The sequence below is a fragment of the Harpia harpyja genome, chromosome 7, assembly GCF_026419915.1.
Source record: "Harpia harpyja isolate bHarHar1 chromosome 7, bHarHar1 primary haplotype, whole genome shotgun sequence".
Lineage (NCBI taxonomy): Eukaryota > Metazoa > Chordata > Aves > Accipitriformes > Accipitridae > Harpia > Harpia harpyja.
The window spans coordinates 29,300,962-29,315,147 of NC_068946.1; the positions used below are offsets into that span (position 1 = coordinate 29,300,962).

Sequence of the window (14,186 nt, forward strand, 5' to 3'; positions counted from 1 at the left end):
CATGCGGTTAGAGTGTCACACTGAGTTTCTAAAAAAGCCAAAGCTATTAGTTAGAATCACAATTTATAGACTACCATACCTTGTATTTAGCATTTCTTTACATTTTTAATCAGAACAGATCATTCTACTATAAAATTAATACAACAACAATTTGCATTTGAAACTTTCCACAATATTTTTGGAAAATTAAAGCAACAGGCTATTCCCACCTCCCTGATTCAGCCTGTCCATTGTTTTGTGAACATCTGTTCTTGATGACAAGCAAAGAATCAGGACATCAAATACAACCATTGAGATTCACAAACAAGGCCCCAGAATCCAAAACACCACAGTGCTGAGACAAAGAAGCAAAAAGAGAGGAAAGGGGGGGGAATCACCACCAGGTTGATAGAATTTATTTGGATTCCATTCATGTACTTCACCTTTTCCTTAAAAGAAGCATAACTGAGGCTCAATCTATTGCAAATATCTGCAATTTGAAGCAGATTAATAAAACTGAGGTTGAATTCAATCTGTTATTCAGAAAAATTATTTTCCAGAGACAGGAAATACTGATGTGTGCAGCAACACATCATCTTGCTGCAGAAGGCTTAAAGAGGATGGTTAAGGTGAAGCACAGGAATCAATTTTCCTGTGATTGTGTCTTGACTTCAACTGAAGCAAAATACAGGTTAGGTAGGTACCTGGTCCTCATTCATTTCTGTCAGTAATTTGTTGGCAAGGTCTTTCTCACTCTTGTCTGCCACTTTATTGTTAGCATTTAAAAACAGCTGTTAGAAACAGAGACAAGAATAATGGAAATAATTGCATTAAACAGTTACCTGCAGCCAAACCTGTGGAGGCTGCCTTGGATTTCACATACAAAGAAAAAAAAAAAAGGGGGGGGGGGAAGGTCTCACACCAGTGAGACACAATCCTCCATTAATGTTAGTCCTCTATTAATTCTTACAATACTGAAGATTACATTGTATTTTTGCTAAATAGTAATCACTTTTTACCCACCCACCCCCAAGAATTAAATGAAAATATGTAATTGCTGAGACAAGGAAACGGATCTATCTGGAATTTATACTGGTCACTGGCTTAGCAACTGTGATTTGATTTCCAATATGCAACATGACAGGAGGTTCTCAAAAACGTACTTGTAAAAAATAAAGACAACAGTGGGACATTAGCAAAGAAATGGATGATACAGATGTTTCACCATTTTCCACTTATGCTTCATCCTAGGTGAAGGCTGAAGATATCTAGACAGAATATTTTAATCTTCAAATAGCAACAGCAGCAGAATTTCTGGGGCACATAGTCTTTAGGACAGGAAGAAAGGTAAAATATCTCTGCCATCGCCTAAGAATCAGACAGGTTGTAAATAGCTTTAAATCAAACATACATCTATACTGCATCTTCAGCTAAGAAACTGCTCTGTGTATAGTAGCTAGATTCCTACTCAGTTCCTGAATTTGCAAGTTTAAAGCTCACCCAAATTCTTAGTCGATTGCAGTCACTTTTTGTATAAAGCTTAGCTGCAACCTAATCAGGACTAAAATTTATCACCCTCTGTTTTTAGATTCTACTGAGGTGTTAAAAAAAAATCCCTGACCAACGTGTTTTAAAAGTCCCTTCAAAAAAAAAAAAAAAAAAAGAGAGAGAAGGAACAACACCTTCCTTTAGTGGGTAAAAATTAAGCATTTGTCTTTTCTGCTATGTAGTCTCTCTGAAGAGGAAGAACCTGAGAAATCAACTTCCATAAATTCAGGCAAACAGAAGGACAACACTCAAGATATTACTTTGACTTACATAGGTGTGAAAGCACATAGTTAGAAACACAGGTCATTTTGAAAGGTACATCACAGTCAAGAGCAGCACAGTAACTATAATATGTCTCAGAGGGTTATAACATTACAAGTGGAAATAAGAACATTAAATAAACAAATGCAGACATGCAAAAAAAAAAACCCATCAAATTTTTCATATGGGTTACTTCAATTCTGATAATACATGTAAAATGGAATAACAGATTTTTATTACAATGCCCATATGGTTTTAAGTTTTAATTCTTTTATTTAAAAGCTATTCAGAAAATAATTTTTTTTAACCAGGCATACTACTAGAGGTCTTTGTGCTTTGTTCAAAGTCTGACCTCTAAGAGAGTTTAATAGATGAGAAAAGATTCAGGACCGACAAAGCAGCTTGTTAAATGACTCTCAGTATAGAATAAGCACCTCCTGATACCTCTAAAGTACAGTCCCTCTTTTCAGATGTCGCAGGCAAAAAGCAACATTCAGATCATCAAAACTTAACCAAGCAGTTTTGAAAAGCTTTTGTGCAGATCTCTAACCCCAGAGCATAGTTAAGGGAAGACAGTTTGCCCATAAGCCCTAAAACCAGCAAATATGAAAAAAAGATTTAAATTTTAGAAGATTATTGAACTGCAAATGACTAGGAAGTATGTCTAGAAGCATGGCCTTGAATATCCTGAGTTATCTGGGATAGCTATAGCAGAAATAGAGGTATGGATTTTATTTACCCCTCCTTTCCATGGAAATTTCCTGCACTTCAAATTTTCTGAAGAGCCAATAGCTTCCTGAGTTTCAGATACATATATGGACTCTCCCACTATCTGCAGAGCTGCAGAATGCACTTTACACAGCTTGCTGGTGAATCCAGTAGCAAGATTTTCATAGGTAAAGAAAAAAGATCTAGAAATAGCGTCTCCACCCCCAGCTAATAAGGAGAAATCCTAAATCCACAGCTAAATTCATCTTTGCTATTTGGCTTTGAAAAAGAATGGAGATACAGTATATTGGAAAATACAAATATACAGCACCTTCACAGCTTCCACCCTCTCCCTGCTTCTCATCCTTAGGAGTATTCTGACTGTGAAAGGTTAAAAAAAACCACTATGTAGCAAACTGGCAGCACTGATATCCAATCAATCACAGTAATATGTGAGACCGCATCACAAGAAAAAACCCTCAGAAGAGTGTATCTTATGACATACATACAGGCAGAATAAAAATTAAAAGGAGCAAGCTGCAAAAATAGAGTAGCTGTTCCTGCTTTCTCAAATTCCACCCCTTGTTTATACGAGAGCAGGAACACAGCTAGAGTCTCCATGAACAGGTAAACATCACACTACTTGATGATTTAAGAAGAAACTAAAAAAGAAATTTCTTACAGAATACAAGGTCAGTACAAAAATATGCACAGATTCCCAAACAGAGGAGGAGAACAGAAAGGTCAAAAAACATATTTTCAGGAGGAGATAAACTAAAAACACTATTCAAGACACTTCAAGTCAGTTGGCATTCTGCCACTGATTAAAACTACAGTTAAGACATAATCCAAACATTTATTTTTAATATATCACTGCACTGAAATATGTTCTAATCCAAAATCTAAATGGATTTGAATCAAATTGCATACTGTAGCTAGTATTAAATTACCTAGCATTAGAAGAGCTCAAAATAGCTATGCCACCAACACATCACAAAAAGAGAAATAAAATATTCCACAGAGTTACATCATATCTATGTTCTTTTGCACAGGGAAAAATGAAATCTACAAAGCAATCAGAGAAAGCCACTAGCTTGCAAATTATGACAATCTAGGATTGAGATGAACACACAAAACCTATGTAAACACTAAATCCTATGTAGAAGGAAAAGAACAATTGAAGAACTTTGGTAACAGCTTGAGCTCATGTTTTACATCAGCTACACAAGACTCAGATATTTTGAAACACTTAAAAAGGCATACCAGCAAGGTTTTTTTAAATGGAACAACATGCCTCTGAAATAAGAATTCAAACCTCCATCTGGCAGCAGTTATAAGTGACTTCCTAGCAATTCAGTGACAGAACATAAAAAAACAACCAAACAAACACCACCCCCCGTCCCCCCAGTCAGAAAGGAAGGGGCAGGGATTGATTCCAGTAGCCTTAACAGATTTTAGAGACTGAGCGGGGTCTGTAAAGGTATTTTGCTCAGGACTCAAAATAAGCATTAATTGCTTATTGCTACAAGACAGACAAGAAATACCTCTACTTCATTAGGAATAAAGAAAGCTTTTAGAGTAACTTGGATCTTTCAGATCTTTCATGGCATTAGTTGCTCTAACCGACCCAAAGTTTTACTTCCAGTATGTAGACACTATAAAATCACATTTAATTCAGAAGGAGGATATAAAGGAAATTAATATACCTGCAATATTACAAGACAGGTTTTGTTAAAAACATCCTGATAAGAGAAAGTTTACCTTGCAGTTCTGCAACAGTCGAATGAGATGCTCAAAGCAGTTACTGTTAAGGAAAATTGCCTGCAGAACAGGCCTATCTGTGCAGTCTAACATGGCTGTGATGGTATCTATAAAATCAAAACAGAACTGGCATCAAAGACAAAACACTTCCCAAATCCATCAAGCATTTTTTCTGCACATTACATAATAAACGTGGGGAAAAAAGTGATAAAACAAACTATATGCTGTGAATTCTTTGATCAAGAATGATGTGCATTTTAAGCACAGAGCACCAGGCCTAAAGCTAAACATTTCGATGTTGTAAAAATTATCACATAACCTACTATATCTGGAGAGAGATTCAGCTACCAAATATCTTTGATTGCTTTGGGGCTCTGTTTAAAGTCGTCACCATTTGTGCGTACATAAGCAGCACGCCTTTTATTTAAAGCACACAAACACTTGCTTCCTCATCAAGCAATTACTCTGCATTCTACAGCAGCCTTATACTGTAAGCATTCTTCATCATCTCAGTACCATGCCTCAGTCTTCTTGGAAGTTTGGGAAAAGAAATACCTTTATTTGTATTTCCCATTCTGAACATCAAAGTGGAAAAACCTCCAAATCCTCAATTCTTATCCAATTACTTAAACCCAACTGTTTCAGACCATCACTTTAGGCCAATGTTTACAATAATGCCATCTGGAAAGTGAACTATCACAAAACAGCCACCACATGGGTATTTCATTACAGTCCCATCTTATTCTGCAATTATTAAGGTGCTGATGAGTGTCAGCTGTTGCCTAACAAAAGTGGGGGTTTTTTGTTTTTTTTTTTGTTTTTTTTAATGGAGACTGGCAGACCATGAACCTTGATGCTTAGGTTAAATGGTAGCAATTCAATATGGTTTCTTCTGGGTTTTTTTGTAGTGAACGATTAAACAAGAATACATCTAAAGTAATGTCGATGAAGAAATGTTTGAAATTTTTCAATTGCTTAGCCAAGCGAACATTTTTTGGTAGAATATTCAGTTGTATTACTATCATGGTTCAATCATTACTTGCTTCACTATTATCAAGACATATTTAAAGGAACTGCACAATTGGGTACTCACTCAGCATTTGGATCTGTAGTGCTATGAACCTGCTCTCCCACTGTCTGCATCGCCTTGGATTAGGTAAAGCTGAATGGTCTGAATTAAGCAACTTGAAATAGTTCTCCAATATTGTACTCGTCTCCACTTGCCGCTGGTCAGAACTGCTGGTTAGAAGGATATGGACAACTTCTGTCAGGCACTTCAGAGTCAGCTCTGCCTTCCTGCTCACTTCCTCAGGGTTCCTGTCATCCCAGTTGTCACAGTCTGCTAAAACACGCATCAAGACTTCCATGGTGGCAGGAGATACTGCTTGAAGAGCATTCCTCTGAAACCCATGGGGGGAAAAGTGATTAAGGAGAAAATAATAAATACATAAATAAAATCAAACCTCTTCAAACAAGCAGTTTCTGAGTTATCTGAATCAGGCAACATGCAGTATTATGTCTCTTAATGCCTTGTAATTGTTAGAAAAACATGAAACATCCCGAAATGCATCCCATCCTGTTCACTTAACTAGACTTTCTTTTTCAAAGAGAATGCTTATAGTGAAAAGGAAATATAGTTTAAATGCATGTTTTAAGATTCTTATAAGGTAGCCTTGATAAACTGCTAATTCTAGGTAAACCTTCACTTGAACTTTTATTTTAGATCATGAGATTCATGATACTTTAAAATTTTTTAAAAGAACATAATAATTAGCAAACATTTGTCTTGGCCCTGAATGCATTTCCCTCACCTCTCTTTCTGGGGGTCTGACTGCATAGGCTCAGGGCCACCTTAAATCTGGGGCAGGTGCCCAGCCTTGTAGAAAGCTTTGAGATGCCTTGTCAGGGACTCCCTGCCTTCAATCTGCAGCTCTCAACCTTTTACCTGCCTGAGCTACACTGCAGCCATGCCCGTGCCGGTCTTGAACCAGGGACTGTCTTGAACCTGACCCACAGACTTGACTGCCCAGCTTGACCTTAGACCTGCCTCATCACTATGGATGGGCCTGGCAACCACTGGACTCTTGACTGACCCTAGCTCCCATCACTAGACCAAACCCCAACCCTGATGTGCTGACCAGACTTCCTGGCTTGATCTCAGGCTTCATCACTACAGACTTGACTAGTGATCAGGGCTGGTTGATCCTGGTTACTACCACCAGAGCTGCTCTGATCACCTTGTTCAGGTACAGTGAGACTTCACCTTTTACCAGAGAGGTCAACTGCCTCTGCCTGCCTGCTCACCATGCTCAGTCTCAGCTTGCCTTCCCTGGTGGAGCAGTGCCTGGCTTTACTGCTCTGTGACAACATTTGAAAACACTGCCTTCTGGATCATCAGAAATAACATTTGCTTGTGACCAGACTAAGTAGCACATTACAGAAGTCAGCCAAGAGAGTGGGTGTTGGCTTTGCTGATGATGAACATCCTCTTTTCTTCACATTCTTTCAAAGACTTTAAACAGCTCCCAGGCTATAAAGGCCCTGTACCTCTTACTGAAACAGCTTACTTCCAGCAGCAGCAAGTAAGCTAGATGAATTTCATGAGTTGATACAAAACTTACATCTTTGCAGGTGGAAACTCCTAATCTAGTTACCCATATTTTTTCTTTATGATATGAAAATATTACAATAAGTTCATATGAATGTGTAGTTATTGTAGACAGTAAATTTCTACTGTTATTTGACAGCAGGGCCTAGCTTTTAGCATTTAGATACTATTGCACAGAATGACCCTAAACTTCATAAGACAAACAAACAATTCATAGTCAATATTAAATTCTTCTCATTTATGGGTTATGGGGTATTTATAAGCCTTAAACAATGAACAGGTGTTTGGAGGCTTCAGGAGCTGAAGAGTTTAGAATATCCTTACCTGACCACCAGCCACAATAGCTCCAAAGAGATGTAGCAGGCAACATTTTAGGCTTTCCTTGAGATGTTCACTTTCTTGAAAGCATTCTGATTGGAGTAAATAAAAAGGAGAAGGATTCCTTACTTCGGTCATATAAATTATACAAAGTTTTTCCTCTCAAAAAACCCACCAACAAGTGAAATAATAAAAAAAAGCCCTTCTACTCCCTGGCATCATGAAAATTTTAAAAAATTTTCAACTATATAATCTCCACTTTCTTTCACATATATCAGACACAAACACATCAATTCTGGCATTATCAAAGTAACATGACAAGACCACATTTATCAGGAATACACAGGCCTTCAGCTTGCATAATACTTTTCATGCAGGCTCACAGAACTATAGGCATACGACAACTGTTGATCTGATCCATAATGTAAAATGAGTGCATTTTGTCCATACTAATGAGAAGGACATGCTAACACTAGAGCAGTTAGTAAGCATGACAAAGGTTAGAGCAATTTTGGCACAGAAAATCTAATGCCATATGCAGTGCAGGTGGCTCAGAAAAACAGTCCCTGAGCTTGCTCCCTTTAAGCCAAACTTCCCAGGGAAGCCTGTGCAGGTCTAACCTTTCTAGCAGTAGTCTCTTTAAAGACAATTATCCTACATCTCTTTTCATGCCATATCTGATATACATTAGTCACAAACAGCCTCAGGAACTCTTCTTAGCAATATATACAACCTGGACATTGTTGTTATAGCAATTACAGTAGACTCAAAGTAGCTGCAACAAACTACAAAGGATTATTTTATCTGGAATTAACCATCATAAAAATTCCAATAACTTTATGGGATAGAACTGATGGCGACTTGGGTTTGTAAAAACTGAGATTTTAAACAAACAATAGAAACTGAAAATGCAAGAATTTTATCTTCATTAAAATAATAATTATAAAACCTTTAAGACAATTACCAATTACTGGCAAGTAAGATTTCTGACTTTATACTGAATGTATAAGCCTGTTTTAAAATGAAAATTGCACAGCTATTTTTTAAATCTGGTTCTCAAAGGAAACAAAGCTTAGATGACAGCACTGTTAGTCTGCTAGTCCCACCATTCCCTTGACTTATAGCCTCTGAATCTTTCAGGGAAACCTCAAACAAATTCAAAAAGAACAGTACCTAGCAGATTGCGAATAAATCATTAGACTGGGTAGACCAAAAAAAGCCTCAAATTAGTGCTGCCATGGCCCAACATCTAAAGCACATGCTCAACAATTTCTTGTTCTGTCTTCCCTACCAGTTAGCCAAGCAGCAGATGAGTATCTGCCAGCTAATTAGTATACTTGTTGCTCACTCACAATATATAATATTCAAGGGATTTAGGAGGAACCAGAGTGCAATGCACTGAATGGGGAGGAGAGAACATGCAGATGACACTCCTCAGTAGCAGCCTTTAGAGTGGGTTCCCAGTGCTCTGGCACAAAGATAATGGCATTTTACTAGCATCAGCTCTTGGGTCTTTTTGGCAACTAGCCTATTTTATGCACACAGAGAGGAAATCTCAAGGAACGGGAGGAGTATGTGACTGAAACCTAGAGAAACCAAATTCATAAATGCTACCAGTCTCAGAATAGAACCCTCCTTTTTTATTTTCAATTAAAGCTAAGAGCTGCAAAAAGGGCTGATTTCACTCACACCCTCATCCCTCCAGCATATTCCTGCTGCTTCAATTCTGTTGGCACTAGCACTTTGGTGTGCTAAACTGGCAAACTATTTGGGCATCCCACCTTCCCAAGATTTAAGTACAGAACATGGCCCCATAAATCCTTCTTTTCCACACAGCCAATCTGTAATGGTAAGAACACATGAATTCCAAAGTAGCCATCATGATATTTAATGACTTAAACAGAGACAAAACAGAGCAGTTTCCCAAACTGCAGTCCAAGGAGCATTTGCTAGTTGGATGGCACAGAGTTTCCTTCTTTCTATACGTTAAATCATATTCAGAGACAAAAATGCATGAACACTTTCCTAAGATTATTTTTCCATGCGAGTTATCATTACAGTTGTTACAGGGATCTTACATGCAATCACTGTATGTACCCTAATAAATGGGAAGGTTGGCAATTCACAGAATCAATCCTATTAAACCACGTTAGGCACTGGAAAAAAAGTCTGAAAAAAAACAGGCTTTCAAAGATGAGTAAGAATGGTAAAATGGTGATGCTCAGAGGAAAAAACCAAGCAAACAAAGCAACCCACTTCATTCAGCCTCAGAAAGCAAGTAAGGGGCCTTTACATTTATCAAGCATTCTTAGGGGAAAGGACCTTGGAATCACTAAGTTCACTCCTCCAAAGATGAGTATTTTTAAACATGCTGTTGATAATACTTACGGTAAAAGAAAGGGACAAACTCAACAGTGAGGGAAGCTGGTTTATACTTCTGTCTGCTCTTTTCAACTGTACTAAGGAAACGTCTGCAATTACATTAAAAAAGATACACCAAAGAAATTAGATAGGATACCTTTGTTTATGGCTTCATAATAGAAAACTGCCAAAAATCAGGAGTTATCTTTTGCCTACAGGATCAAAAAATAGTAAAGTAGTATTTCATCCTGAAATCAGCTGTGAAGAGTCACAGCTAATCCCATATTTACTGTTCTGCTCCTAAAAATACCTTATCTTTTTACAATATGGTTTAGTTAAAGAATAAATTAAAAAATGCCAGCAATATGTTATTTAGTCCTTGCGTACTGTAACTAAGCCACCAGCTAGACTACCGAATTTCTTAACCATGCAATTTGAAATGGGCACAGAACATTATTATGGGTTCATTATGGAGGGTGGGACACCATCAAATTAAAGGGAAATAATTCTATTGATACACTTATAAACATCTTTTCAAAGATGCAACATATCTATACTGTTATCTTCAATAACTTCTTTTGCCCTAATTCAACCAGGTCTGCCTACCCCATTCTTTTTGGCTTCCTTGTTCCACCAGTTTAGAAAAATCAGCCAGTTTTTGAAAGGAGAAAGCAATGAAAGGACCTTCATGCTGGTCAGTTGCAACAAAACACCACTTAGTATATCCTCAAATTTAATTCTGTTTTAACTTTTAGACTGCCAGTAAACATAATTTTAAAAAGGTATTTCAATCATACCCAGTTTCAGAAAGCATAACACTTTTCTGTGGTGTGATTATATTGATTCCTTGCCAAATTCTCCACCTTCATTGCTTGTAAATTCACTGATTTTGAGTACTTATAATCTACCTAAGATCCCATGAGATGTGCTGACATTACCTACACTAAATCTGAAAATACCTTAGCAGTACACTGGCAGGCCATATGTGAGAACTGGTGTCAATTCACGCTCTGTCCTAGAAAAGGGGAATTCTCATGTTGCACAAAAATACCAGAAGTTGTGATCATTCTTACATGCTCCTTAAAACTTTGTGCACAATGATTCAAGCTGTTATTGAGAATACTACCTTTTGTTTCCACAAAAGCCCCATGAAACCTGCAGTCCATGCAGTATTATGGCATACTGCAGGTTTCAAGCTACAAAGAAACCCCAGCAGCCAAGGTACACAGCTCACATGATCCCCACTGTTTGCATGGAGTCAGACAAGTGACTTGCTACACAAATCCAAGTCACAGAGCTAGCACAAATGCTGTGCTAGCTCTACAGAATGCATGCTGTGAGAATGGACCTGAGGTTTTACAAGACTAGGTAACATGAGATACAATCCCTCTATGCCTTTAGTTATTTACATGCACAGGTCCAATATTTGATGCATGTCAAAATAAATGATGGAAATAAAACTGAGGACCTAAAGGAAAAGCAGCTCTGAATGATGGCAGCAAGGAACAAACAGCTTCAGCCCTTGTACACACAGCAGAAAAACACGTTAACTATACAAGACTATGTACATTTAACATTACCGTAATTAATCTGGGGCTCATAAGGGAGAATTGTACGTTAAAAAGATCTCACAGAAATTTATAAGAGGTCTCTGAAAAGCCAGATATAGCAGATAAAGTGAATCACTAGCAGTTTCAAAGAACAGGGCCTGTGCCTAGAATGACAGAAATTAAGCATCTCAGAAAGCCTATTTCCTGACTCTCTACACTTCCCACCTTTCAAAAAGCCTCACAGCTCAGCTTTCCACTAAATGGAACAGGATATATTAGTACTCTGACAACTTTGGTGGCAATGAAGTTCAGTTTCAAGCACGCCTGCTTCATTATGTTAATTTTGGAGAAAAACTATTTCATTAATGCTATTCTAAAGAGTGTATCTTCAGGGAAAAAAACTAAAACACAGTATCGAGTGCTCAAGGCTATCAATTCTAACAGCTGTAAAATGCAACAGCTGAAGAATATACATGTAACTACTTTTTATTTTAGTTTGACATCACACAGCAGTAGTTCTGTCAAACATTACATATTGTTTATCTAAAGTTATCATAAATCACAGTATTTATAATCCTGTCCTAGTCCACACATACCCTGCAATTCGCTGCCTCCAGTTTCGATATGGATCGTAGAGACTTTCACAAAAAGCCAATGCATGTCTCACAAATTCTTCTATGGGGGTCTGATCTGCCACTTCTTTTTCTTTTGTTTTGGTTTTTAACTGAGGAAAAAAAGAAAGCTGTGGTCAGAAGATTTCTAGAAGTTGAAAATCAATCTTGATCTCCTCCAGAACAGTTCTGAGCCCACAAATTGTTCCCCACACAACACTATTATTGAAAAAGCAGATCACATAAGCAGGAGCAGGAAGTATTGGATGGCAAAAATAACAGATGAGAACTGTTAACCACATACCTGTTGAATGTATAACGTAGTCATGGTGATAACATGGTTAATGTATGAACACATCCCAATCTCCTCCACATTAGCCAAATTTCTATGAAGACAACATAAAAACCACAGAAATGTACACAGTGTACCATTGGAGGCTAGTTCAAACGATGTTTGTTTTAGCATTCATTCTGTCTATATAATCATACAAAAGTGTATCAGCACTTCAAAAATACTCCAAAAGACTGCATATACTCAAATGTTTATCTCTGTCACAGTAACAGAGCTCACAAGTTTTCTTCTAACAGGAAGGAAAAGAAGGTCCCAGTCACTCTGCTGTAGGCCAATTCTATCTGGAATTTGGGGTTTCAGAGGTTAAGCAGATTCCCAGGACACTCTAAATAAAAGCTCAGAAATGGCATCTGATAACAAAGACAGTAACTTCCACTTCTCCCACATTACTAGTGCATACACTTTCCAAAACTTTAGCAAACATATTATCTAGAAGCATTTATTCACTTTAAATTCTCCCAAGGAAAACAAACATCTAATAATTATTTTAGAACATAAATAAATCAACAGCAACAAAGATATAGCATGCACATGTTATTTTTCAGTCTAAAGGACAAGTCACAAAGATCAGATACTGAAGTGATGACATAAGGAGAACTTTTCAGCAATTAAATAAGACTGACAACAGTTTGTAATTCAGAAACACATTACCACCATCTACTCAGCTTATATTTAATATTCCAGGATACTTTAAACACTGCCCTACAGCCCTTTGTATTGTTTCAGGGGTAAGAAGAACCAAAGAATTCAAAAAAAGCTCTTCAAATACTCCTCAGAAAAGGAGATTCCCTATTATATTTTATTTCCTTCCTCTCTTACTGCAGTTTACAACAGAAGACTGAAGAAATAGTGAGGAATAGATCCCTAAAAGCAGTTTATTGACCTGCTTCAACAGAATTACAAAATAAGGACAAAATAAGGCATAAGTTTCAGAAGGAAGCCTGTTGCATTAATAGTGTAATAAGTCAGTTTCCTAAGCTGTTTATGGAATTATAAGCATGTTAAGAACGTGAAACAGTTCTTCCTGCACAATTCCCTCTTCATTTATTTCATATTCAACACTTGTTAGAGCGTGCCTTTTCTTTTTAAAGTATTTCTTATACCAGGTACACCATATCTTGAATTCCCATGGATATATCTTATGTAATTAAAAGGAATTTAGTGTCTAATCCTCTTTTATTCCATTTCTCATGGCAAACATTATTGCTAAGATGACTGCATTGCTCCCCTCTCTCTCTTATTCCCTCTTCTGTTATTTTAAAGATTGTGAGAAGTGGCATTTCTCTGTTTCTACTGAAAAGTGTCAAATCACATTGTATGCATCATTAAAATCTGTATTTATAGGCTGCATCAAGATTTCTTAAACAAATCAATAGCCTTGCTGAGGTAGCAGTCAGAACAAATACCTGCAAAGGATGATAAAGAATTTCACAAGTAAAAGTGACAGAGCCTGCTGCTGCTCTTCTAGTCCATCTGACATTTTCTGGACACACTGTAGCAGCTGGAGCCTGAGGACCTGAAGAATGTTATCTGGAAGCAGTGATATCCCTGGAGGAATGTCATCCACCCTAACGAGAAAAAACACACACAAAATTGTTAATCATGTAAATTACATGTTACCAATCGATTTCAATGTGCTCATGTAGTGTTCCAATAAACCTCTGTAGGAGAGGTTACTGAACTGATGGCTCACAAATACTTTCTAATGAACCACAAAGAAATGCCTGGTAGCAATATGCCCGCTTGAGCTTCCTTTTCCCCAGCAATGAACTGCATTGAAAAAAAAAGTGTTAAAAATTCATTAAGTCGATTCCTAAATGCTCCTCCATGCAATGATCTGCCTTCACTGCCACAGAGAAATTGCATAATCTTCAGCAGGTAAACAGGTGGCCTGGGAAATCCCAAAATAAGGAAAGGGATGGCCACAATGGAATGAAACACGAAAACTAAACCACAAGGGAAACATTTTCAACTTTCTACTGAATATTAAAAGTGTCCAAATAAATGAGATGCCAAATAGTTATTGAAGCCCAGCTGGTATTCACCCACAGTGAACATCATGTCTGTCTTAATTGAATTACAAAAAGCTGTACAAAACAAGATTAAATACAAAAAGAAAGCTGTTCACA

The 14,186-nt window shown here is 37.3% G+C and overlaps 1 protein-coding gene across 11 annotated transcripts in view; it reads right to left on the reverse strand.

The window, feature by feature from the left end:
- Positions 1-14,186, reverse strand: part of NBEAL1 (neurobeachin like 1) — a 93,860-nt gene that overhangs the window by 53,994 nt on the left and 25,680 nt on the right. For 6 of the 11 annotated variants that reach the window (XR_008235863.1, XM_052791267.1, XM_052791266.1 and 3 more), the window contains 8 exons: positions 13,464-13,625; positions 12,010-12,091; positions 11,691-11,818; positions 9,572-9,654; positions 7,190-7,275; positions 5,351-5,657; positions 4,258-4,364; positions 684-770 (listed from right to left, as the gene is read on the reverse strand). Coding sequence is in view for 9 of the 11 variants with exons in the window: in XM_052791267.1 (XP_052647227.1) it covers positions 684-770; positions 4,258-4,364; positions 5,351-5,657; positions 7,190-7,275; positions 9,572-9,654; positions 11,691-11,818; positions 12,010-12,091; positions 13,464-13,625 (1,042 nt within the window). In the remaining 2 variants the exon portion in view is untranslated. Of the gene's footprint in view, positions 1-683; positions 771-4,257; positions 4,365-5,350; positions 5,658-7,189; positions 7,276-9,571; positions 9,655-11,690; positions 11,819-12,009; positions 12,092-13,463; positions 13,626-14,186 lie in introns of those variants that run through there. The other 5 variants (XM_052791274.1, XM_052791271.1, XM_052791273.1 and 2 more) reach the window with 3 other exon arrangements.